The 27,608-nt window shown below is 43.9% G+C and overlaps 1 protein-coding gene across 1 annotated transcript; it reads right to left on the bottom strand.

Annotated features, from left to right (window-relative positions):
• Positions 1–960: 960 nt before the first annotated feature.
• On the bottom strand, positions 961–25,852 carry CCDC174 (coiled-coil domain containing 174). Its single transcript, XM_027522475.1, has 11 exons — positions 25,543–25,852; positions 22,673–22,777; positions 22,017–22,117; positions 16,886–16,944; positions 14,551–14,728; positions 9,946–10,041; positions 8,835–8,977; positions 8,251–8,345; positions 7,582–7,714; positions 5,858–6,010; positions 961–4,772 (listed from the first exon to the last, which is right to left on the bottom strand). The coding sequence occupies exons 1-11, from the start codon at positions 25,582–25,584 to the stop codon at positions 4,474–4,476; spliced, it is 1,404 nt and encodes a 467-aa protein (XP_027378276.1). The 5' UTR covers positions 25,585–25,852; the 3' UTR covers positions 961–4,473.
• Positions 25,853–27,608: the final 1,756 nt, after the last annotated feature.

The following is a 27,608-nucleotide window of genomic DNA, read 5'->3' as shown; positions in this document are numbered from 1 at the left end:
GCTAGGCCCGTATTCAAGCTCAGGGAATATGACTGGATAGAAACAGAACACGTCATACCCCAGAAAAAAAGAGTTACAATCAAGCAAAACCACCACTGAGCAGGTGAGCTTAAGATTGGAGACAGCGTGGCAGTTAGAAACGTAGTGGGGAAGATGCTGTTGAAACGGACGGTAGAAAAAAATATTTGTGGACACTCCTTTCACTGGAGAGATGGATACTTACTGGGCACAGTTACACAAACACCGGAGATCTACTGAGAAACAGTAACAGAAGATCAACACCAGGTCTGGGTGACAGGTTTTCACTAAACAGCCTGCTTCATCTGACTGTCCTGGTTTCCCGGTCTTCCTAGACAAGAAGCTACACCACCCCATCGTTCTCCCCACTCTGCCCACACACTTGCTCTGTGTGTGTTAAGCTAACGTCCAGACCCACAGCAGCAAACACCTCAGCACCAACCAGCCAGCGGGGCAGGTGCCGGGACCAGGGGAGTTCCGTTCCCTCTCAAGGTTTTCAGCAGGTTAACCGAGTCACTGGTCACCACTTACCTTAGCCATGTAGTTTCTTACAGGAACTGCTTGACATATAACTGACTTAGTTCAATTTACTGGCTGAAAAGAAATTAAACACATATGGTGTGGCTGCTCTGTGTTGTATTAACTGTAAAGACCAGTACCCTCGCCCATTCCAGATTCTAAATTCTACTGCCTCATCTGTATGTCACAACAAGGTCAGCTGAGAGCCATCTCCCAGGCTGCACTATGGCTTTAAGAGGAAATAAATTATCCCACAAGTCTTTGGCAAATGCACAGCTAAACGTAGCAGGAATCTCATGTATATGGATTTAAAGTTTCTCCTTTGGGACTTTTGCAAGCAAACAAAAGGATTTATTTAGCCAATTCAAACGAACTGTATTAAAACACACAAAGGCCTGGAGAAAAGATTACAATGAAAACAAATAATTCAAAGCAATTTCTAATCCAAGACATTTAGCTTAGCTCCACAACGCCATGAACGAGGTGTGGTCATGCTTTCCGACCGGAGATTTCAGCATTGGTGGCTCCCAAGTCAAACACAGCCAAAGGAGTAGCGTGAGTGCTTAATGAACGGCTGGGAGATCTGTTTGCCGATCACTTAGTTACTAACAGATTTATATACAGTTAAACCACAAAACATGTAAAAACAGATCAGAGTTGTGCTGTGCATTCACTAGCACTAGACATGTGTCTTTTGAGCATGTGAAGTGTGGTACAGTATGACCAAGGAACTATATTTTAAGTTTATGAAATTTAAAGCTTGATAACCATTTTGTTACTGGCCAACTCTTAAATGTTTTTAAGTGTGTTTGGACCAACTTAGGTACGTGAATCTTTTTCAAAAGTATATTTTGTGAAATCCAAATAGAGATTAAGTATTCCTGATGAAAACTGAGCATCTGAATCAAGATGTGCTAGACGGGGACACACAATGGGTTTTGAAGACTTGGTGTGAAAAGAAACGCAAAACGCCCCATTGAACTTTCTGTATATTGATGGAATGATGAGATATTTTGGATATTCTGGGTTCAATCGAGTTGACTCTGAACCACCTGGGTTTGACCTGGGAGGGCCTACGTGTGTGGCCCATTCACTACCCCCGAGCATCACATGCTCCACAGCTGGCTGAACGGACGGGTATGAACTGCACGCACAGAGGGCGGACTGTGGAGCTCGAGCGGCTACAGACTCTGGTGGATCCCCCGCAGACACAGAGGGATGGTTTTGTACCACAGAAAGAATTCGCTTTTTAAATGTGGCTCCTAGAAACCAAACTGACACACAGGGCTCACACCTCATTTCTACTGGGCAATGCTGCTTCAGAGCATGGGTCTGCCGTCTAAGAATTCCAGCGCCATCTGCTGGACACACTCCTGTGTGACAGGCCCAAGAGAACCAGTAAAACTGAATTGTGTTAACGCTCAAGGACTCTGGGTCTGAAATGGAACGCGATGTCAAAAACTAGGCACAAGACACTCAACTAGTTTGAATGCTGTGAAAGGGGAATTCGAACGAGGCTTATACGTTTTTAAATCCTAGAGAAAATCCAACTTACAGTTATTAGCTGACAGTGAGCATGAGCCAATGTGCACGGACTGGTCTGCTTTCCACCGTGGGTGCCCTGGGTAAGGACAAGAGGTTATTTGGGTGCCCTTCCCATGACCACTGTCTCCCATAAAAGTGAAACTGTCACCTGCTCAGTCGTCTCTTTGTGACCCCATGGACTGTACCCCGCCAGGCTCCTCTGTCCATGGAATTCCCCAGGCAAGAGTACTGCAGTGGGTTACCATGCCCTCCTCCAGGGGATCTTCCTGACCCAGGGATCAAACCCACGTCTCCTGCATTGCAGGCGGACTCTTTCCTGTCAGAGCCACCAGGGAAGCCCGCTGCCTCCCGTACTGTGGGCTTCCTGCTGCCCGACCTGTCTTGCCACCCTTCTCTACAGCCTGCCTCTCCAGGCCCTCTGCTCTCCCTATGTGCACCACCTTCCGCACCTCCCTCTGCCTCATACACGCTCTTCCCAGCTCCCTCATATTTGCCTAGAATTTACCTTCTTCTGTTTTCTTCTATTTTCCCTTATGACCCTAGGATACCTAACAATTCTGTTTTTCCTTTTAGTACTCCAATTTCTGTCTCCTCTCCATTTGTCCTACAAGCTGTTTCAGCTGGTTTTACAGAAATGCTGAAGTCTTTGGTCCACCTTGAGGTGCTTTTGTACATGGCGTGAGTTAAGTGTCCAAGTCCATTCTTTTGGAAGTGGAGAGTCAACTGTCTCAGAATCATGTTGAGATCTATTCTTTCCCTACTGGATGGTCCTGGCACCACTGTCAAAATTCAAGGGACCACAGATGTATGGGGTTTATTTCTGGACTCTCAATCCTGTCTCATTGTTTATTAATACATCAGAACCACAGTTTCAATCCTGGTAGCTTTGTAGTAAGTCTTGAAATAAAGAAGTAAGTCCCCCAACTTTGTCCTTCTTCGAAATTGTTTTAGATATTCTGGGTCTCTTGTAATTCCATACAAATTTTAGGATGAGTTTGACAATTTCTGCAAAAAAGGAAGCTTGGTCAGTTGGTTTTCATGAATTGTTTTTGCTAGATATATTTGCCTGACAAAATGACCTTTTGTAGGTCTTGCAACTCTGCCCTTGATCTGGACTTCGGAGGTTAAGTCTGTAAGAACTTGGGACTTTAATACTGCTCAATACTGGGGTAAACACAGAGAGCAGAGGATGCTGGAGAAAGCAGGAGTCTGGAACACCACCTACACCATCTGCCACTGGGATACCGCATGACGAGTCACCGACCCTGTGCTCCAGCTTGCACTCATTGTAATGAGAACGGGGCCCTCGCAGCAATACTGCCGTGCTGTGGAGCGGAGGCCACGGGCTCCTGCGGGCCCTTGGAAGATCTGCCCCAGTGCTTCTTACAGGACTCACTGGCGAGGAAGGAAGCTGTAACAGCCCGGTGGGCCTGGTGGCCAACTTCTACTTGTCTGCAGCTGTGAAGAGGACACTGGGAGAGCACACAGACGTACCCAGGCACAGGAGGTCCTTCTGGAGCACTGCTAACCCACCTGTTGTTAGCAAAGACAAAGGGATCTAGCAGCCCCTCACTCCAGCCCAAGTCCATCCTACTCAGGCTGGGATGAGTCGGCTCTCAAGTGAGGTGAGGGCCTAGATCCGCAGCACCAGAAGAGCAGGCGGAGCTGAAAAACTGACTCTGATGGCTAAGATGCATCTCGCTCACTGACGAGGCCCAGCAGCCTCCACGTGTGCCCGTCACTCAATAAATGCTTACTGAATGCCTACTCTGCAAGTGACATGAACATCTACTTTTCTGGACTACAAAGTCCTCCCTGGTCTTCCTGATCATTTCAAATGATACCCTAAATTCTCCACCAGTGTCAGGGTCCTCCTGGAGACCAGATCACTTCGTGCCCCAATGTCCCCTTCTGTGCTACCATTTGGCAGGCTGAAATTCTTCCTAACAGATGCTCCATCAACTGACTTGGAAGCTGAATGCTTGGAACAAAGACATCTGCCAGCCAGCACTGGCAAAAGGAAAGAAATGGAGCCTTTAAATTTGAGTAAGTCATCGGAGTGGGCATGAGAGACAGGATTACAAATTCCTTGGGATTACAGATTCCTCAGTATCAAATATTATAGAATATGTCTACTCTATCTCAGCTCACATGTAAATCCAGATGAACTGGTGTCTCCATACCGATTAGAATGAAATGAACAGCTAAGTGGCCAGAGTTCCCACAGTACCATTCACTTTCTTCCCTACTCTCAAATCCTGCCTGAAGTCTGGGTCTTCAGGGAAAGGACAGGAAAAGAAAGTTCCAATTCAGTCCCTAAAGTTATTTTCTCCACTGTGGGAGAGGAAGGCACCATTAACAGTACAGACCCAAGTTATAGTGTTTTTAACTTCATGTTACTTGTTTATAATATGATATCATATCATCCAGAGTTTCAAAAGTGACCATCGGCGCTTGTGGCGGGCTGCTGGGGGCAGGAGCAGATGATGTCTGTGACGCGCAGGGGTCATGGCTCTGGTCAGAGTGCTGCCCTGGGTCCCTCTGTGCAGGGGCAGGTCGGCTCCATGCCTGGCTGCTCAGAGACTCAGTTCTCTTTTGGTCCACAAAGTAATACGATGGTGGCGCAAACTCAGGGTCTCTCTCAGCCCGGAGATCTGACTGCCTCTTCGACCAGTACCCAAAGGAAAAGTCTAGTAAAAATAAAGTGTTATTAGAACTGATTATTGAGTCATTTGAATGTTTTTAGTTCTTAATTATCATATGTATTTCTTAAAAGCCACCTTAAATTCTCTGGAAAACTAAACTACAAGGTACACGCAATGCCTACAAAAGCACATGGAAGGAAGCAGGCTAAGAAACAGAGTGAACAGTGCCACACAGAGAAAAGCTCAAGGAAGGCTCTGTGGAGAAAGAAGCTTGGCAGGTTCTGGAGACAATGCCAAAAAAGCACTAAAACAGAAATAACTAAGTGTTTAAATCATTTGCTTGACACGTTATAGGTACTTCATAGCAAAACACAAGTTTTGTCCTCTACTGAGTTTTAGAAGACACAAAAGGCACTGTGCAGAGCTATCTGTCTCTAACCGCGGCACAAACCAAAGCCACGCACCATCCGCATCTTTCACTTGAGTCATGGATCTCACAGGCTTCAACACTTTAAGCGAATGTACCACTGAAATGATTGTTTTCAAAATGGCATAAACCAAAGTCTTTCCCCAAAGAGAGGCCACTGCAGGTACCACGGTGTCTTTACAGAAAAAAACTTAAAGAAAAATTTGCATAAACCAGTGGAACCATGTGTGAATTCAAGTTAATACACTTGGACGCAGATTGTTTTCAAGCGAGCACAAAAGAGACTGTTAAAAACACAGACTACATTAAAGCACCAAACTTTCCTAAGACTTTAAAAAAGAAATTGCGGACAAATACTATCCCGAAGCTGTAAAACCACAAAAGGGCAGCAGGAATTTCCGACACCTGCCCTCAAGTGCGTCTTTAAAATTCCTCATCCTTTAGGCACGATGCCTTGCAGACCCTGGTCTTCTATGTCACACTTTCTAGTGCTCCTGGTTATTGAGAAGAAACAAGCTCAAGGACCTAGAGAATCCTTTAAGCTTCCCAGGACCACTAAGACTCACCAGAATCACAGTCTGCTCGGGAGAACGGACCCCTCACCTTTCTTCTGTCCCACTCAAGGACATGTGGCACCCCGGGCCTGATATCCTTCCCCTCCTGAACCAGAATCACAGTCTGCTCGGGAGAACCGACCCCTCACCTTTTCCTCTGTCCCACTCGCGGACGTGCGGCACCCCGGGTCTGGTATCTTTCCTCTCCTGAACGATGACTTCCACTTTGCTACTCTGGGCAGCTGTACGAGGAGCTGGCGTGACCTCTGGTTCTGGGGGCAAAGGCCCAATAACATCTCCATCTATTTTTGTAAAGGAAATAAGACTTCATTACAATAAAGCTTACAACTACTTTAAAAAGTTAAATAGAACATACTTATCCTGAGAGTACAAGCAATATCTGGTATTCACTGAGCACCTATTATATGCCGGGTTGTAGGCTAAGTACTTTGTACAAAGTAATTCACTTAGCTCTTTAACAACCCAAACAAACTCAGGATTGGTACTCCATTTTATCCCCATTTTACAGATAAGGAAAATTAACATCAGAAATGCTACAAAGGTAAATAGTGAAGAGCCGGGATTCAAACCCAGATTGGATGGATTTCAAAGTCTCTGTTTGACACTATGACACCCCACCTCCCCTGATCAACAATCGGAAGGACCAGAAACCCTTCAATTACTCAAAGAAAGACTCTCAGGCAAAGCAAGGATGATGAGAGAGCTGGAGCCTGATGACAGTCTGCAGGCTATTCTGGCCATATTTAAAAAAAAAAAACAGTGTTTTAAAAAAACGCTGGTGGCACTTCACATCTTGTGGAAATGACATGTTCAGGAGTAGAGCAAAAACAGAGAAACAATACACAGATTTAACATGTCACGGGAAGACAGCATTTATACAAAACTAAATGGACCATCTTCCAATTTTTAAGTGTCTCAATCTCCTTTCAAAGCTAAACTGAAGTGAGTTCAGAATTTAAAAATGGCATGGGCTTATGTTAGAGCTGGAGAAGCTTCTATCCGCCCCACTGGGATGTAAGTGAGAAGGCTGTGTGTGAATCCCAAAGCACATTCCTAGAAAGGTAGCTGGTTCCTGCCCATTCTTCCCCCAGGCTGAATCATGAACAGGTCCTGGGGAGCTAGTGACCCTGCAGGTGACAGCAACCCTCTCGGGAACGGCAGAAGCAGTAAGACAGGAGGAAGCGGGAGAACAGGTGACCGTCTGGGGCAGAGCTACCACCTGCCCTGGACACCCCCCAGCGCTGCAATGTTAAACTCAAGAAGTAGACATCCAGCTGGTTTGAGCCAGTCTATGCAGTCTGTTGGGCAGTTCAGCCCAGACGACCGTTAACTCACACAGTGAGTGTGTCTGACCACAGCAATGAAGTGTTTCCAAGCATTGTAACAGACAGATGTGGTAAGCTGTCTCTACCCACATCTCTACCTTGGTACGCTGTCTCTACCCACATTTGTAAATTATTTACTACCTTTTTGTATGCATGTCTTCTTTAAAACACAGTTATAATAACCAACAAAAACTGCTGCCACAGCCAAAGAAAATAGGCCTAAAATATGTACATGCACAACTAAATTTTATCCTAAAATACCTTTTAAGCATTTTACCTCTAAGTCTCACTTACTGAACTGTGCTATTGTGTGAAGCAACAAAATGTACTGCTAACATCCTTGTCTACAACCTGATATTTTCTTGGGAGTGAAAACTGTTCCTGTTCCTGGATATACCTCTGAGGTGCACTGCTTGCTCAGAAAATAAAACTAGATGGTTGATTTCTGCACTGCCATTCCTACTACTGAGATGTCAATGGAACTAAAATATTTCCTTTTGAGATTTAGAAACACAACCATGATGTACCTCTGTTTTCTTCCCCTGCTCCATCTTCTTTTGATTTTTTCATCTTTTTCTGTCGGAGTTTGGCAAGTCTTGCTTCTAATATGGCTTTTCTCTTTTCCTTTATATTTTCTCGTTTTGTTCTCTGATCTGTTGTCTGAACAGGACAGAAAATTACAAAATGATTAGCCCCATTCACAATATTTCTGTTGAAAAGGATGAAATAATTTTATTCTAAAAATAAACTGACTTTTCTGCCACCTCTTAGAAGCCATCTGTTGAAATGTTCAAAATGAATATCCTTGTGTAAGTCCTCTTATATAAGCCCTTTGATATTTTATGAAGTTCAGTTCATAGAGCATCCTGGAACATTTTAGGAAACCAACCAATTCTGCCAATTCCTTAATCCCCCTCTAATAACTTTCCATTTTCTTACTCAGGCCCCTTTAAAAGTGCCATATTGGAAAGTAAATTTAAAAAACCAAAGTCACACAGGTTACTTTTGAACAACTATAATCTTAAAGTCTGAAACACCAAAATAATATGGCAATTATCTTTATGAAACCTGTCTGAATTCTGAATAGCTATGTACATTTCTAATTAATTTTACTAGATTTTTTTTTTTTTTACAGTATGATTCAATGAGAAACCCAACTGTTCAAATCCTTCGAGTCAACTGAGTTTAATCTGTACCTGTTCACGTAGCATTTCTAAGGTCTTCATCTGCTTGTTTCTCAACTCTTTATCTCGGGCAAAAGCAAAGTATCCAACACCAAGTTGCCGGGCCTCTGAAATAGGTAGAAATTACCCCAAAGATTAGATTTCCCTTCTCAGTGAATTAGATTTACGCCAAATTTCTAGCCAGGCCTCTGAAATAAGTAAAAATTACCCCAAAGATTAGATTTCCCTGCTCAGTGAATTAGATTCAGGACAAATTTCTACCAAAGCAGAAAGGAACACAGGGATGTCTTCCACACTTTTTTTTTAAGAAGCAGGTAAAAAACGTTAGAAGTTTCTTTCACTCTATTTGCCAAATGATAAACGCAACAAGTATTCATTAACTTTTTAGTCACAGGCTGTCTCCACTATTCTTGGGGCACACACTTGGATTAACAGACCCTTTGTTAGGTTAAAAAGTGAACAGTTATTTTCAACTCCAAAAGTAGAATTATTTATTTATACAGAAGAGCTACTTCTTTGTGAATATTTCCTTTCCCACCTGCCATTTAAATGTTCAAGAAAAAAAAATGACTTAAAAATCTGCCAGATGACTGTACCATTTTCACGGATGTCTTCATAATGTACGGGCCCCATTGGCCTTCTCAGGGCCTCCCTCTCTTCTTCCTCCCATTGCTGGCGCTGGAGCTCTTTTCTCATATCTTCAGACAGTAAGGTTTTCTCATTTGCAGGACTAACGAAACTAGGAGAATAGAGCAAAAATCATCTTAGGTACGAGCTGTAGCATAGCAATGCTTCGGTTCAGGCATTTGGGGTCATGGATGAGTAACTCTAGTTGTGAAGAGGACAGTTCCTTATGGAGGTTTCTGACTCATACTACCACTGGGAAACTGCAAAAAAACTATTTCTTCCTTTCTTTAATCCAAGCAGGCAGCTTGTTATATTAACATAATAAAATCTTGCCTCAGCACTCACACCTCTTTCCTTCCCAGCCTGGTCTTGGGCTGAATTGAAGGGGCAGGCCAGGCAGGGCGAGGAACTATGGGCCTTCAGTGGGGGCCTCCCGTGCAGGGTCTGGTGTCCCAGGCGGTGGCTCAGGGCTTCCCCACTTCCTTCCCTGTGCCAGGCCCAGGCCTACCTGGCATGGACTAGGTGGAGCTTCTCCCAACACTTTTCACACAATAGCTGCCCTTGGGAAGAAGGATTTTATTCTCTGTGATGTTTTTTACAAATCACCTCTTCAGGTGCCACAGAAAAAAATCTAGCCATACGTTCTTATTTCAAAATGCAAAAAGGTATAAAGAAAGACTAAGCCACCTCCCTCCCTGCCCCCACCTTGTCGGTCCATGACTGTATCTGCTGCGGGATAACCAAATCTATATTCTTAAATGCACTTTCTATGCAGTGGTTTGTTCATTTACTCTGGGCTCATTCTCCGTTACTATGTAGACATCCTCCCAAGTGAACAGACAGGCTCTAGCTCACCGCTTCGGTATGGGTGACCAACCACCCAAGTTGTTCTCTGAACGTGGGCTATGTGTGCATGTGCATGTAACCACAAAAAGTGCTTTCTGCAAACATTCTTACACATTAACAAATATTCTTACAACAGAGCCCCAAAGAAAATTAACTAAAAATAGCCTCGCTCACAAAACAATCCCTGTGTCTGCATGTCAAACCTGGGCAAAGCATTGTATGTCACACACTTACAGCCTCCCCTGAAGATTTTTATCCATTTCCAGCAGATCTGGCAAATCCTTTCTCATACAGCGCCGGGATCGCCCTAAAGAATCCACATAATCCACCCTGAAATCAAAGTGAAAAGACATGAAAAACTGTACATAACATACAGTTCCCTAAGATAAGGAGTTGGTGCACAATGAGAAGTTAATACAGGCTCCATCACAAACCCATCACCAAGGGCTTCCTCGGTAACTCAAACTGTAAATAATCTGCCTGCAATGCGGGAGACCCACATTCAATCCATGGGTTGGGAAAAACCCCTGGAGAAGGGCATGGCAACCCACTCCAGTATTCTTGCCTGGAGAATTCCATGGACAGAGGAGCCTGGCGGCTACAGTCCATAGGCTCACAAAGAGTCGGACACGACTGAGCAACTAACACACATCACCAAGAAAAACCCTCAACCTGAGGCTGGTGGTTGACCACCACCATTGGTAGAAACATGCTCTTCAAACTTAAAAGTTGACACACAATAGGTTCATTGCACCCTTGATTAAATCTTAGTTTTAAAAACTGTAGAAAATGATTGATCATGTGTATCTCCGATCTCAAAGATAAAACTCCACACAGACCCCAGCTGCAGTATCTCAGAAATTACTTTAACCTGGTTTACACATTTGCAAGGAGATCCAACCAGTCCATCCTAAAAGAGATCAGTCCTGGGTGTTCAATGGAAGGACGGATGTTGAAGCTGAAACTCCCAATCCTTTGGCCACCTGATGTGAAGAGCTGACTCACTGGAAAAGACCCTGATGCTGGGAAAGATTGAAGGTGGAAGGAGAAGGGGACGACAGAGGATGAGACGGTTGGATGGCATCACTGATTGAATGGACATGAGTTTGGGTAAACTCCGGGAGTTGGTGATGGACAGGGAGGCCTGGCGTGCTGCAGTTTGTGGGGTCGCAGAGAGTCAGACACGACTGAGCGACTGAACTGAATACATTTTCAAACATTCTCTCAGCATCATAATAACTATGCTCTGTACCAGATCTCCTCACCTCCTCACAGTCTTCCCAAATTTGATGGTTTTTGTTTCCTTTGTTTCTTCTAACTGATACAATTCTTCCCAGTGGATTAAAAATTTAATAAAAATATAGAAGAAAGCGAAGAAGAACTAAAGAGCTTCTTGATGAAAGTGAAAGAGGAGAATGAAAAAGTTGGCTTAAAACTCAACGTTCAGAAAACTAAGATCATGGCACCCGGTCCCATCACTTCATGGTAAATAGATGGGGTAACAATAGATGGGGAAACAGTGACAGACTTTAATTTCTTGGGCTCCAAAATGACTGCAAATGGTGACTGCAGCCATGAAATTAAAAGAAACTTGCTCCTTGGAAGAAAAGCTACGACCAGCCTAGACAGCGTATTAAAAAGCAGAGACATTACTTTGCTGACAAAGGTCTGTCTAGTCAAGGATATGGTTTTTCCAGTAGTCATGTATGGATGTGAGAGTTGGACTATAAAGAAAGCTGGGAGCTGAAGAACTGATGCTTTTGAACTGTGGTGTTGGAGAAGACTTGAGAGTCTCTTAGACTGCAAGGTGATCCAACCAGTCCATTCTAAAGATCAGTCCTGAATATCCACTGGAAGGACCAATGTTGAAGCTGAAACTCCAGTACTTTGCCACCTGATGCGAAGAACTGACTCATTGGAGAAGACCCTGATGCTGGGCACAATCGAGGGCAAGAGGAGAAAGGGACGACAGAGGATGAGATGGTTGAATGGTATCAACGACTCAATGGACATGAGTTTGAATAAACTCTGGGAGTTGGTGATGGACAGGGAGGCCTGGCGTGCTGCAGTTCATGGGGTCGCAAAGAGTTGGACACGACTAAACTGAACCAAATAGAAGTATTCTGAAAGACTCTTTAACAAGGAGGAAGCCAAGGCAACACACATTTTGTACTGCAAGAGCACCTCAACAGTGGGCCAGTCTGTTATCTTTTACCATTGTTCTTCTTTCCTCAGTTCAGTCCAGTCGCTCAGTCGTGTCCGACTCTTTGCGACCCCATGAATAGCAGCACGCCAGGCCTCCCTGTCCATCACCAACTCCCGGAGTTCACTCAGACTCACGTCCATTGAGTCAGTGATGCCATCCAGCCATCTCATCCTCTGTCGTCCCCTTCTCCTCCTGCCCCCAATCCCTCCCAGCATCAGAATCTTTTCCAATGAGTCAACTCTTCGCATGCGGTGGCAAAGTACCCAAAGTTAAGTACCCTGTTTCATGCACCAGGCAGGGAAACCAGGCGGCCAGCAAGGCCAGTGAAGTACTCCAGTGCCCACCACAGGAAATGAGGGCAGGTGTTCATGGATAGCATTTCATTTGCATCATGATGCAAAAGATTTTTATGTTTTGAATTACAGGTATTCTGCCCCAGACCCTTCGGCAGGAGGCTAAAAGCACAGCAGGGCCAGCACTGCTGCTGGACCAGCCCAAGGTCAGATTCCCACGCGTGTGGCTTGTGGTTTTGTGAGTCTTTTCTTTCCAGCTGAACACGCCAAGTGCAACTGTCAGCCTGTGATTTAAAAGGTGAGCTTGGGAATCCACAACTACAGTCCTAAAGCTGATGGCCACAGAAATAGAACCTCCAACAGCAACAAGCTGTTTCTCCCTTTTCTTCTTTTCCTTCAATGAATGGAGAACCAAAACCACCTAACCAGATGGTCTGAGTAATTATTTACAGTATTTTTGTGGCAAGATTTTCCACCACCTGGAACTTAACCGCAAAAGGATTTTACAAGCAGTTACAATTCTGGAACCTAATTTAGAAACAAAAAAAAGTGTGAGAACTGCTTTCAGTACATCTTCCTTCACCCTGTGGGGCACGTGACACCTTCAACTGCCCTTCAAGGTCTTCAAATCGGTAACAAATTGGTTGTAATCATAGAGGCATTAATAAGGGGGGGAGACATTGATTTCAAAGGAGACGAGATTTCTGCTATGAAAAGCAATCATAAGCTATTCTGTCTCTGGAAAAGGCCTCCAAAACATACAGATCTCGTTGAAACAGAAGTGGCAGGACAGCAGCCAGCAACAAAAACCAACACGCAAGCTCTCAGGGGAACAATCACCCGAGGCCAAGGGGAACACAGGAGGGCTCAGTCATGCCCTCTCCACAGGGTGCTGGGGAGTTAGGGCACAGACCTTGAAACGCTCCTAACAAGAGCAGGCAGGATCTGAAAAGTAGCAGAAGTCTGACTCAATCCTTTTCTGGTAATGAGGCCAGTTATGTGTCAATACAGGCTTCTCAGGTCACTCAGTGGTAAAGAATCCAGCTGCCAGTGCAGGAGATGCAGGAGATGCGGGTTCAAGTTTTGGGCTGGGAAGATCCCTGGAGGAGAAAATGACAACCCACTCCAGTATTCTTGCCTGGAAAATTCCATGGATAGAGTCTGGCGGGCTACAGTTCATGGGGTTACAAAGAGTCAGACACAACTTAGCGACTAAACAAGGAGACCCAAAGGAGCAGGAGGTGTGTTTAAGTGCTATCAGAGTCCAGACGAGGGAGAGACCATTTAGACTAGAAATGCTGAAGAGAAGTATAACGAAAGGGACGGCACCACACTCGCTCCTCTGTGACTGCTACAGTGAGCGCACAGCCACTAAGGCCACCTCAGATGGAAGTGGTTTACAAGGTTGGTAAGAAGACCCTGCTGCAGCATGAAGATGCACGTTCTCTGTGTTCCCGAGCAGCGGGGACCGCTCTCTTCACTCATAAGACTCCTTCCCGTGGGGGAAACGGCTGACAAAAGATCAACAGGTCCTGCTGACAACCCTAAGCAGTTCCTAACAAACATTCCCATGATGTGGACATCTGAGCCTTCAGCGGGGACGGGTGGGCTCCACACCGGCAGGAAGGGTCAGGCAGGGTTACTCCCAGGAACACAGCATCAGTGCACCTGCACACAATCACAAGCCCTTCTGAACAAGTTTCTAAACAACGTCTTAGGTACAGAAAAATCACCATGGCATTTCCTCTGCAGTCTCTTTGTAAAGAAAAGACTGGTTTGGTTTCTCCATCATTCACCTACTAGGCATCACCATCCCTGTTTTGCAGACGAGGAAACTGAAGCCAAGAGAGGGTAGGAACCTGATCACAACTGTACCACCAGTGAAAGGCAGAGCCCGTGCTGTCCAGACACAGGTCCGTGATACCCTAAACCATACTGGCAGAAAATGCCACAGCCAGGGTAAGGCTCACCAGATCAGTTCTGCCAGCCCGTTTTCACTGGAAACAGAGCTCATGCTATCTACATGATGATGCCTGAATAAGGACCTGGGTAAGGTAGCAGGGTGGGTAGAAAGGAACATTTTTTTGCCTAAACAACTCTTCCACATCAATGAAACGGGAAAGAACGCCTCCACGCCTGGCACGTGGCAGGAACACAGTCTATCTGTAATTATTTTAAGTAGCAGCTACTACGTCTACATCTATAAATGCAATCCTACTTACAGTGGAGTCTCTAAAGACTAGAGAGAAATGGCTTGGTAATAGCAAAATAATATGGCTCTCAAAAAGTAAACCCAAGTCTGACAACATTAACATGACCAAATGGCATAATATCACCAACCATTCTTCACTAGGATCCTGGGGCGGAGGAATATCTTTTTCAGAAAGAGCTCCCTCATCATCGTCTCTTTCTTCAGTCTTTCTGTAACCTCTACTGGCGCCAATCGCTTCCATTTCTTTCTGTTTGTCTATCATCTTCTGTGTGAAATCCACAAGGTACATATCCTCCACTTCTTCATCTAGGACACAAAAATCAATTTTCAGATACATGGAACTGAATGAAACAGTCACAGTCACCACTGGGCAGCTACACCCCCTGACAGTTCACCAGTCGAGGTCTCCACCTGCCCTCTAAAAGCTCAAAAGGCACAGAGCCTCCTGAGGGCTTGACAGAGAAGCTGTAGACAGGCCACTGGACACACATACCACATAAAAAAAACCTTTAAAAGCCTGCAGTTTTCTGTTGCCTCATCAGTAACAAGACTAGAAGATACAAGTGTCTTGACTTCAATAGACTCATCTAGCCAATCAGATAACACAGAGGCAGAACAGCATTGCTCAGTAAGCCTTTGTGACTCAGTGATTCCCCGTCTCTAACCACGTGGGTCGTATCCCATAACCCTGGGTATACTGCTGTGGAATGCCAAGTGTTTGAAGGGTCCTAACACAGGTAAAAGAAGTCATCTGAATTCTTTTCAATCCATGAACACCACCATCAGGTGAGGCCTGGGGCCAGGATCTGCAGGGCATACAGAAATGTCTAACGTGCCATCTATCTGCAGGCCTTATCTACTTGAGCTGAAACCTACACTGAAAGTTAAATAGTGACCCATGATTCTAATTTAACACAGGACAGCAGATGCATTCATGAACAATGTATGCATCAAGTTTCACTCTGCTGGATTTAAGCTCTAAGGAACAGAAGGTAGGTTCCGTACTACCAGGGGTTGATGTTATCTTCACTGTACAGTGGAAAATAACTGAGGCTCCAAAACTTGCCCAAACATGCTGGTCCAATAAGCCCATCAGGAGGTGGGCCTGCCAGTTTGGACAGAACCAAATCTCCATGCCCACACACTCCTTTGTCTTGATTCTATATTAACAATATAAGTAAAGTTTGAATCAAATGAAAAAAGACTATATTTTTAGCCACAAGAACACATAATTCAACTGTGAAAGAAATACATTTTCCCAGAGCTGAGTTAAATAAGACCACAAAACAGTGAGGCCTCCTGGCTGGCTGACACCTGCTGCTTCTTCAGGGGGAAGGCAGGGCCTCCCCCAGGGCCCTCAGCTTTGTGAGCATGCAGCCTGGCCCTGCTGGGCTCCCAGCACACAGGAACGTGGCTCTGCTGCCTGGGCAGCTGTGATAGGGTCCAGCCCCTCCTCTCCTGCTGCGCCCCCCGCCTGGCCCTCAGCCCCAGCCCTGCAAGTCAGCCCAGCCAGCTGTGGGCCTCTCCTCCCTCTGCTCTCTCCATTCCCCACTGCAGAAGCCCTTCTCCAGTTCTCCAAAATCTTTAAGACCCCCATCAGAGCCACCTTCTCCCTAAAGACTTCCACATATGCCTTTTAAAGGCAGTAAGAGATGCACTGCCTTGTAAAATCTCTTTCACTGTCGCTGAACTCTAGGTTGGGTTTCCTTTTTGTGAGGCAGGTATGAGGAGGGAGGATCTTTTAATTATTATCTTAGAAGCAACTATACCCAGCTTCCCAGGCAGCAGAGTGGTTAAGGCTCTGAGCTTCCACTGCAGAGGGTATAGGTTCGATCCCTGGTCGGGGAACTAAGATCCTGCATGCTGTACAGCACAATAAAAAATGTTTTACTTTTTAAAAAATAAATTACAAAAGCAACTACAAGCACTTCAAAGAATAAAATTAAACACAGAGGGAAGAAAAACAGGGGAAAAGGAATGGTAACTCCAGTACTCTGATATAACCATAATTCCCCTCAGGTTGTTTTTCCTTAAACACGCCATAACTGTTTGTAATCATGGTCTATTTAGACCTTTTTCCCTAAACTTGTCTTCTTCTGTGCCATTTTCCTCCACTGATGATGCCTCCGTTGAGGGCAGAGGCAGAGAATCTGGCTAACACTGTACTGACTTGTCCCTCTACAGCGCCTTACAGGCCCAGCACCCACGGGGCAAATAAAAACTATCACTGATTTTCTTCTCTCTGTGCTGACAGGCAGGCCTTCCCCGGGAGCTCAGCTGGTAAAGAATACGCCGGCAATGCAGGAGACACCAGTTTGATTTCTGGGTTAGGAAGATGCTGACATAGAAAGTCAAATCTATTTAAGTTTCTCCCTATTCTCATAATTATTTTAATAAACACAAAAAAATACCACAGAGTTGTATTATTACAGAAAATAAAGACGCATAAATAATTATATTTACCTATAAAGTCTCCTTTAGTCATTTTTTCATATAATTTGGCCTTTTCTTCCAATTTCTCCCTAGGAGAAAAAAAAAAGACAAGTATAAAAATGGTCTTATCACTGCCACTCCTGGTAAAACTGCCCTCCCCAGCCTTACTGCTACAACCTGCCCAAGGGGCCCAGCCTGCTGACTAGAGCTGAGTCTCCACCCTTAGGGGACCCTCAGACCCAGCCAGGTCTGCTCTGCCAACTAATCATAAAGCCTGGCCCATGTTTCTTTCATTCAGGACTGTACCAAAGAACCAAAAACAATGCCTGGTGCATAGCAGATGTTGAGTCAGTATTTGAGGAATGAATACATGAAAGAATGAAGATTCTAATTTAATTTAAATGCCAAATGCAACAAATTAAATACCAAAAAAAGAGAGGTATCGAAACAAAAACATTTTCTGTTACGGATCACCAAATTCCACAGTAACTGTCTACCACTGGTTTTATACAAGGGTCCCTGGTCTCCCCTTGGCTAATTAGGTCTCTCTAAGGGAGGTAGAGACCAACCTCTTAGACGTCTGTTAAAAATATGATAATTCCTGTTTTATACAGAACATAGATAAATTATTCATGACAGATAGCTAATAAAAAACAAACATCAACCCTGGCATTTCAATTCAGCAGCCTCTCTGCTCATGTTAATTCTAGTGACATTTATTCTTTAGTGGCTAAGAGCTGACAATTCTTTTATTCTAGAAATACTTATGATGATAAAGAGCACCAAAGAAGTCATCTGAGCGTTTGCTTGTGAAGGATCGTACTTTATCATAGCAGAAAATTTCATTTCTAATGATGAGTATGATGTTAGCTAATAGGGCATAAGATGTTACGGAGAAACTCAAATGAACATTTAGGGCAATCCAATACAAAGCCATAGTAATCAAAATAGTATGGGACTGGCATAAAAACAGACACACAGACCAGCAGAATGGAAAGAGAGCCCAGAGATAAACCCACACACATGTGGTCAATTAATTTACAACAGAAGAGCCAAGAATACGCAATGGGGAAAGAGCTGTCTTGTGAATAAATGGTATTGGGAAAATTGGATAGCCACATGTATAACGATGACCCTAAAAAACTGTATTACACGTCTGAATTACAAATTCACAGTGGAGCCACAAAACTCCTGGAAGAAAACACAGGCAACACATTCCTGACATCAGTGCGGCAATGATTTTTCCAGATCTGACAACAAAAGGAAAGGGAACAAAAGCAAAAACAAACAAGAGGGACTATATCAAACTAAAAAGCTCCTGCAGAGCAAAGGAGACCATCACCAAAACGAAAAGGCAACCTGTTACTGAATGGGAGAAAATATTTGCAAATCCTATGTCTGCCATAGGCTTAATATCCAAAATAAAGAACTTAAAACTCAACACCAAGAAAACCAAACAGTGCGACTTTAAAAAACGACCTGAATAAACATCTTGTGAGAGACGTACAGATGGACAACAGGTACATGAAAAGGTGCTCAGCATCACTACTCATGAGGGGAACGGAGACTGAAACCACAGTGAGATGTGCCCTCACACCTGACAGAACAGCTGCTACAAAAAGATAAGGAAGAACCAGGGTCGGCTGGTGAGGATGTGGGGAAAGGAATCTTCATGCAGTGTAGGGGGGTTGTAAACTGGGGCAGCCACTAAGGAGAAAGAGTATGAGATTCCTCACAAAATAAACACAACTACCGCATGGGAAGTTCCCTGGTGATCCAGAGGTTAAGACTCTGAGCGTCCACTGCAAGGGCGTGGGTTCACCCTCGTATAAGTGGCTGTCCAGAGAACTAAGAGCCTGCATGCCACACAGTATGGCCAAAAAAAAAAAAGTAAGTTAAGTTCGTAGATACGGTGAGCAGTTGCCAGAGGCAGCAGGAGGATGGGGAGGAAATGGATGAAATGGGTCAAAATGTACAAACTTCCAGTTATAAAGTATGTTAGGAATGAGGATACAACGTCCAGCATAATGACCACAGTTAATACTGTATTGCATACCTGAAGTCTGTTAAAAGAGTAGATCTCAAACGTTCCTAGTCAAGTAAGTGTTAGTCATTCAGTCGTGTCCGACTCATTGCTATCACCATCTGCAGTGATTTTGGAGCCCAAAAAAATAAAGTCTGACACTGTTTGCACTGTTTCCTGCCAGGCTCCTTGGTTCATGGGATTCTCCAGGCAAGAATACTGGAATGGGTTGCCATTCCCTTCTCCAGGGGATCTTCCTCACACAGGGATCGAACTGCGTGGTGATAGATGTTAGTTAATTATTAGATCTATACATCATGAGAAATGCTGGGCTGGAAGAAGCACAAGCTGGAATCAAGACTTCCGGGAGAAATATCAATAACCTCACATATGCAGATGACATCACCCTTATGGCAGAAAGTGAAGATGAACTCAAAAGCCTCTTGGTGAAAGTGAAAGACGAGAGTGAAAAAGTTGGCTTAAAGCTCAACATTCAGAAAACTAAGATCAGGGCATCTGGTCCTATCACTTCATGGGAAATAGATGAGGAAACAGTGCAAACAGTGTCAGACTTTATTTTTTTGGGCTCCAAAATCACTGCAGAGGGTGATAGCAGCCATGAAATTAAAAGACGCTTACTCCTTGGAAGGAAAGTTATGACCAACCTAGATAGCATATTCAAAAGCAGAGACAATACTTTGCCAACAAAGGTCCGTCTAGTCAAGGCTATGGTTTTTCCAGTGGTCATGTATGGATGTGAGAGTTGGACTGTGAAGAAAGCTGAGCACCGAAGAATTGATACTTTTGAACTGTGGTGTTGGAGAAGACTCTTGAGAGTCTCTTGGACAGCAAGGAGATCCAACCAGTCCATCCTAAAGGAGATCAGTCCTGGGTGTTCTTTGGAAGGAATGATGCTAAAGCTGAAACTCCAGTACTCTGGCCAACTCATGAGTAGAGCTGACTCATTGGAAAAGACCCTGATGCTGGGAGGGATTGGGGACAGGAGGAGAAGGGGAAGACAGGATGAGATGGCTGGATGGCATCACTGACTCGATGGACATGAGTTTGGGTAAACTCCGGGAGTTGGTGATAGACAGGGAGGCCTGGCGTGCTGCGATTCATGGGGTCGCAAAACGTCGGACATGACTGAGCAACTGAACTGAACTGAACTGACTGTGGTTACTCTGTTGTACATCTGAAACTAATACAGTGTTATGTTTCAATTACACCTTAATAAAATACACATATAAGGCATAAAAAAGTTACAGCATCTTTCAACAAAATTAAAATTCTCAGCATAAGGTAGAGTAGTGAGAAAAACGTCTCCGCAGTGAACATGTCTTTGAGTAAAGCCTCCAGCATGTTGGGGACAGGGCAAATGCTAAGAAAATAATCCCCAAATGGGCTAATATTCTGCCCTTTACTCTCAGACCCAGAGGAGCCAAGCAGTCTGAGCAACCACTATTTTCAACTGCCAACTTTTTATTATGCAATGGATCTAAACACACACATGGCAGTCACGTCAGAGATTAAAAGTTGGGATTCTGAATCCAGGGTGCTAGTGCAAACAAGGGAAGAACTCTTCTTTACAGAAGAACGCCAGCTAGTAAACAGAATGAAAAAATAATACACACGGAATGACAGATTTGGAAAAATTCTAATTTTGAAATCATCAGTGTAATAACTGACTCAGCGATGACACAATCATCACATGAAAACACACTGGTGAACACAATATTCATAGAGCCTCAGTTTCCCTCCTTAGATTATTATTAATTTCAAATGAGGAAGAGCATCTTATTAGTGGAAAACTACAGCAGATCTACCTTAACTGAGTGATCAAACTTATCATCACCAATAATGACTTAAGCTGACATCATGAACCTCCTGATGTGAGTCAACAGGAGGACATATCATCACCTAGATAGTCGAACAATCGTTGGTAATTAAGTCTGACTCTAATCAGACTGTGGGACACCGCAGAAACAATTGGCCTGGACCTTTCAAATGATGTCAATGGTGTAACAGACAACAAAAAGGCAAGGGAGAGACCTCCCTGGTGGCCCAGTGGTTGAGAATCCCCTGCCAATGGAGGGAGCACAGGTCCTGTCGCTGACCTGTGAACTAGGATCCCACATGCCACACGGCAAACAAGCCCGTGTGCCACAATTACTGAGTCCACGTGTAACTGGTGCAGCTTCCTGTGCCTAGAGCCCGTGCTCTACAGTAAGAGAGTCACCACAGTGAGAATCCCTCACACTACAACTGGAGAGCAGCCCCTACTCGCCAAAACTAGAGAAAGTCTGCATGCTGCAACAAAGACTCAGGGCAGCCACAATTACAGAAAAATGTAAACAGGCAAAGGAACTGTTTTCTATTCAAAGGGACTAAAGAGATATGACAACTACATGCAATGCGTACTGTTTAACTAAACGTTTTAAAAAACAATAAAGGACACATCTGTACTAGGATAACTGGTGAAATACGAATATGGACCATACGATACTACTTTATCAGTGGCAAATTTCTGGGATATGACAGCGGTATTGTGGTTTACGCAGGAAAATGTCCCTATTCCTGCATAACCACAGTACTGCTGCCATATCCCAGAAATATGCCACTGATAAAATAGTATCATATAGAAGATACACGCTGAAATATGTTTCTCTACACACACAAGAGAGGGAGGGGAAGAAAGAAAGCAAATTTTAAAAGATGTTAAGTAGTGAATTTAGGTGAAAAGTATTAGAATGTTCACTGTAGTCTTGTTTCAAATATTCTGCTGGTTGGAAGCTTTTCATATTGAACAGCTGGAAGGAAAATTCCATTTCTAATTACCAATAGCACACCACCTAGCAGCCCCACCACAACATAGGGAGCTTCTTAACCACTTGTGGATAATCTCAGTGCCTAACAGGGGCTCACAGGGGGACTGTTTCATCTTTTAAACTGAGGCTATGTCTTATCTTCTTATAAGATTATAAATATGTCTGCAAATTATATTATTTTCAGATAATAGAGTATCTGAAGGATAGAAGGATGATAAAAATTAAAATTGTAAATCAAATAAAGGTGAACTTTCACTTCTTTGCTCAGGGAGCCACAAAGTTAGCTCCATTTATTAGACAGTAACTTCACCTCGCTTTGTCCAAAGTCTTCTGTTCTTCAATCTTCTGTTCAGCATCCTTTTCAGCTCGATTAGAAACTCCTGCATTCTGTTTGCTCCAGATACTTGGTTTCTAGAGAAGAATTTAAAAAACACAGAACCACCAACTGACTTCAAAAAATCTCTACTTGTATATCAGAAAGGGGAAAAAAGATAATTAGATCTTGTGAATCAATGGAAATAACTGGACCTCTGACAGCCAACTTATGTCCTGCAAATAAACTATACATAGCAAAGCTGGAGCTGGGGGGGGGGTGGGGTGGGGGAGACCCTAAATTACATTTAAAAATTTCTTTATACAATTGCAATTACTTTTTTAAATCTCCTGAATGATTACAACCTGATTCAAGACTTTAATGAAAAATATGTAAGATTTAGTAATACAAATAATAGATACCATTACTTATAAAATTGGAAAAACACTCACATACTGAAGAATTAGAGCATTATACTGTGCTTTTGAATCTTACTAATTTCTATTTCAATATTTGAAATATTTTATGCAGATGTTCAAATACAAGACAAGGATTTATAGGTAGCAGATATCCTGGACACTTTCAAAAAACCTAATTATGGTTTAATTCCCCTATGTTTGGGGTCAATGGAGATAATTAGATTTTATTTTTACCTTGTTGGTTGGTTTTGGTTTTCCCAAAACTCCAGCATCTTTTAGAAGTTTTTCTTGTTTGAATTCTTCTTGTTTTCGGAAGAGTTCAGCCTTAAGGTCTACCAACTAGAATAAAGCAAATAAGCAAAAAAAAAAAAAAAAAAAACCAACAATTAACTCTAATGAGTGATTGGATTTCTAAGTTTTTACAATTCTGAAAACAAGATCACAAGCTCTTATAAATGGACAAAAGTGGATATAAAATTAAATGTTTAAATGTAGAGTCTAGTACAAAATAAATCCCAGTCATATTTCATTCCAGCTCTGTGGTAAACATATTTAATTTTCAACACTTCAAGGCTTTACTCTGGGCCAAGAGAGTATGATAAGGCAAAGCAAATGAAATCTGCATCTTCTAGATTCAGATTCAACTAACATCATTAACCACTTTCTCTCTGACTGCCACTGTACTCGGCTTTTTCATGTAGTAAAAGTAAAAAAAAAAATTTTTTTAATTTCACTTAAACATCACAACCATTTATTATTTCTACAGGAAAATGTCTTTGATTGGCAACAATCTGAACCCTAGTATATGTCTGGCACTTAACAATGAACAGCAGAATACAAATGTGAATTAGACATACTCCTGCCTCAAAGAACCCACAATCTAGTAAGAAATGTAACTTACAACACCAGTCAGATGTAATACGTGACTTTAAGAGTGAAATTAAGTGGCATAAAAATTCAGATAAAGGAGTATTTCCTTTTGTCCAGAGTGATCAGAGATGGCTTTGAAATGAGCCTTAAAGGACAGGCAAGATTTCAACAGCCAGAAATAAAACAGACTGAATGAATTTTGTTTCAGCAAGTTTTGGAAACCACAAGTTTAGCTTGTGGTTAAGAACAAGAAAAGCCAGGGCAAAAGGAACAGGGGGCTTGGATCTATCATCACCATCTACTCTGCACAAAAGGGTATAATGGCAGTTTCCTTTTTAAAGATCGAAGTACAGCTGCTTATATAAAAAGGCATTTGTAAACTGAATACTTAAAAAGCCCTGCACTACAGACTTACTTTTAAAGGAAATCAAAATAACTGCATTCAGTGATTTCTATTTTGGAAGAAAGTATTTAAAAATAAGTTTGGCACAGATTTTAATAACGTCAAGGGCTGGTTTACCCCAGAACCTAATACTCTAAATTTTAAAAAACAAATTTAAAACTTAAGCTTTTTCTTTTAAGCCTTAACCACATCAAATTTCTAGTCGCACATCTTCCTACTATACTTTTGAATTTTAAAAGGACTGTCAGCTCCCAGATGGCATTCACATTATTATTACTAATTTTAACCCATCAGGAAAAAATAACTAATTTTATAGTTTTTTGGTTCCTAATCCTCAAACATTACGTGTGTGTGCTAAGTCACTTCAGTCATGTGAAACTCTTTGCAACCCCATGGACTGTAGCTCTCCAGGCTTCTCTGTCCATGGGATCCTCCAGGCAAGAGTACTGGAGTGGGTTCCCATCCCCTCCTCCAGGGGGTCTTCCCGATCCAAGGGTCGAACCCCCCATCTCTTCCGTCTCCTGCATTGGCAAGCAGGTTCCTTACCACTAGTGCGACCCGGGAAGCCCTCAAACATTATTAACTAGTACTGATTTTCAGTATGAGATGGGGGCAAGGGGCTCAAATATTGGGATATTTCCTTCATATCCCTTGCACCCCAACATTCTGCAGTAAATCCAAGATTAAGCCAAAGGTTAGGCAATTGGCTGATATACTGGGAAAGACAACTGCCATGGAGTCAACCAGGCTGAGTGAGCCCAGTTCTACCACTAAGAACTCTATGTGAGCTGGAGAAATCCACTTCATTTTCTGAGCCTCAGGGGCATTATCTATAAAGTGGGGATATTACTAGTGCCTGCTTCCTAATGCGCATATAAAGTGCTGGCACAAACAAGTACTGAGAACTGGTTTTCTTCCTCAGTTCAGCTCAGTCGCTCAGTCGCGTCCCACTCTTTGTGACCTCATGGACACCAGGCTTCCCTGTCCATCACCAACTCCCTGAGCTTGCTCAAATTCATGCCCATTGAGTCGGTGATGCCATCCAACCATCTCATCCTCTGTCATCCCCTTTTCCTCCTGCCTTCAATCTTTCCCAGCATCAGGGTCTTTTACAGTGACTCGGTTCTTCATCAGGTGGCCAAAGGATTCCAATGTCAGCTTCAGCATCAGTCCTTCCAATGAATATTCAGAACTTATTTCCTTTAGGATGAACTAGTTGGATCTCCTTGCAGTCCAAGGGACTCTCAAGAAGTAATTAAATTAACAAAAGTGCTTACATCCTGTTAGACCTTACAGCTCCCGGGCAGCGCATCCTACGGGGGTATTAACAACGGTTTAGCCGTCCTGCCGGGGGACGCTGGGCCTCTCGGACCCCGGGGAACAAGTCACACTCATGTTCCGGGGGGTGGGGGCACCGTGCTGGTCCCTGGGCTCAAGGGGAACGTGTGTGCACAGCTCGCAGAGGCCGGGGTCCCCCGCCGACAGTCACGGAGACGAGGCTGCCAAGGAGGCCTGGCCTGTCGTCGCGGAGGGGAGGCAGGGACAGTCCTAACCCGGAAAAGACACCAGGCTCAGGACGGCGTCTGAGGGGAGAGCCTGGGCCCGGCGCCCCGGCAGAGGGGAGACGCTAAATCCAGCGTTCTATTAGTGAGAAAGTGGGCCCGCCCCGGAAGAAAGCACGCTCCTCCTTTTTTTCCAGAGAAAAGCCAGGTCCGGGGTCCTCTCTGAGGAGAGATCAAGTCTGGGCCCCCGAGTGAAGAAACAAGCTAGGTCGAGATTCTTATCCTGCGGAGGCGAGGAGACGCGGAGCCCGTTCTATCCCCGTACTCACCGAGGACGCCGTGACGTCCAAAGGCTTCTTCCTCCTGTCCATATTCGCCCCGAAATGTCCCGAGGTGTACACCTCAAGGTGCCAGGACGGCCTCTTAAATCGCCTTCCGCTGGAACCGGAAGTCGTTTCGGGGGAGTGCTGTTATTTATGGCTCTGGCGCCATCTTGAGAAGGTCAGAGTGTAGCGAGTAATGTGTCCTTCTCCATTTTGAGACGGTCAGAGGGTACCGAGAAGTGAAGCAAATTGCTAAGGCCATCTTGAAAAAGGCAGAAGGTAATAGGGCTAGTGTTTACTGCCATCTTGAGAAGGTCTAAAAAAAAAACAAAAAAACGCCACGCCATCTTGAGTGGGGCGGATTGGGTGTGGCGAAGGCGCCATCTTGGGAAGGGTGGAGTGAACTAACATGATTATCTTCCTAGTGAAAAGAAAGAAACTTTAGTAGGCCTGGAAAGATCTAAACACCCTTTGAAGACCTGCCGTTCGCCAGGCACTGCTTGGTGTATCTCACAGGTTAATTTATTTAAAATCTTACAGAAGTCATATGAGCTAAAGATTAGCATATTAATTCTAGAAGAAATAACAACAATCAAAATAGCTAATGTTGATACACTGCTTACTTGTGTCACTTTACATATTTCAGCTGGAGAAGGAAATGGCAACCCACTCCAATCTTCTTGTCTGGAGAATTCCAGGAACAGAGGAACTTGACAAGCTGCAGTCCATGGGGTCACAGAGAGCCGGACACTGCTGAGTGACTAACACACACACGTATTTCAGCTGGTAAGAACAGGAACTCCAGAAGTCAACTTCCTCGGTTGATATCACCCCTTTACCACTTATTAGCTGTGTGACCTTAAGAAACTTACTTACTTTCTCTGTGCTTTAGTTTCCAAATGGGAATAAAATAGTACTTACTACATGGGGCTCAGTGAAAATTAGATGAAGTAAATGAGCTAGTCGATAAAAATATTAATGACTGTGCTATTCAGACTAATGACAGCCCCCAGATGTCCATCTTCTAATCCTCAGAACCTGTCATTATGTTACCTTACATGGCAAAAGGGAATTTGTACGTGTGATTAAATTAAAGATTTTGAGATGGAATGCAGGAGATCAAATCAGTTAATCCTAAAGGAAATCAACCCCGAATATTCATTGGAAGGACTGATGCTGAGGTTGAAGCTCCAGTACTTTGGCCACCTGATGTGAAGAGCTGATTTATGAAGACCCTGATGCTGGACAAGATTGAGGGCAGGAGGAGAAGGGGCGACAGAGGATGAGATGGTTGGATGGTGGCATCCCTGACTCAGTGGACATGAGTTTGAGCAAACTCTGGGAGATGGTGAAGGATGGGGAAGCCTGGCATGCTGCAGTCCATGGGGTCACAAAGAGCCCGACACAACTGAGTGACTGAACAACTATAACAATCACAAGGGTGTTTTATGTAAGAGGGAGGCAGAAAGGTCAGAATCAATGAGAGACATCTGAAGTCATGACACTATGGGCTTTGAAGAGGCAGGATGGGACTCATGCTGAGGAATGCAGGCAGCCTCTAGAAGCTAGAAGAGACACAGAACTGAGTCCTCCTCTAGAGCCTCCAGTGCAACACTGCTGATACCTAGATTTCAGCTGTGTAAGGTTCATTTCAGACTTCCCACCTCCAGAACTTTCAGATCAGATCAGATCAGTCGTGTCCAATTCTTTGCGACCCCATGAATCGCAGCACACCAGGCCTCCCTGCCCATCACCAACTCCCAGAGTTCACTCAGACTCATGTCCATCAAGTCAGTGATGCCATCCAGCCATTTCATCCTCTATCGTCCCCTTCTCCTCCTGCCCCCAATCCCTCCCAGCATCAGAGTCTTTTCCAATGAGTCAACTCTTCGAATGAGGTGGCCAAAGTACTGGAGTTTCAGCTTTAGCATCATTCCTTCCAAAGAAATCCCAGGGCTGATCTCCTTCAGAATGGACTGGTTGGATCTCCTTGAGAATAAATTTGTATTGTCTTAAACCACTGTGGCGATGTGTTACAGCAGCAATAAGAACCTGATACGAATGATGATGAC

This window comes from Bos indicus x Bos taurus, chromosome 22 (assembly GCF_003369695.1).
Source record: "Bos indicus x Bos taurus breed Angus x Brahman F1 hybrid chromosome 22, Bos_hybrid_MaternalHap_v2.0, whole genome shotgun sequence".
In the NCBI taxonomy this organism is placed as follows: domain Eukaryota; kingdom Metazoa; phylum Chordata; class Mammalia; order Artiodactyla; family Bovidae; genus Bos; species Bos indicus x Bos taurus.
This window is presented reverse-complemented; position numbering and strand designations above follow the sequence as displayed.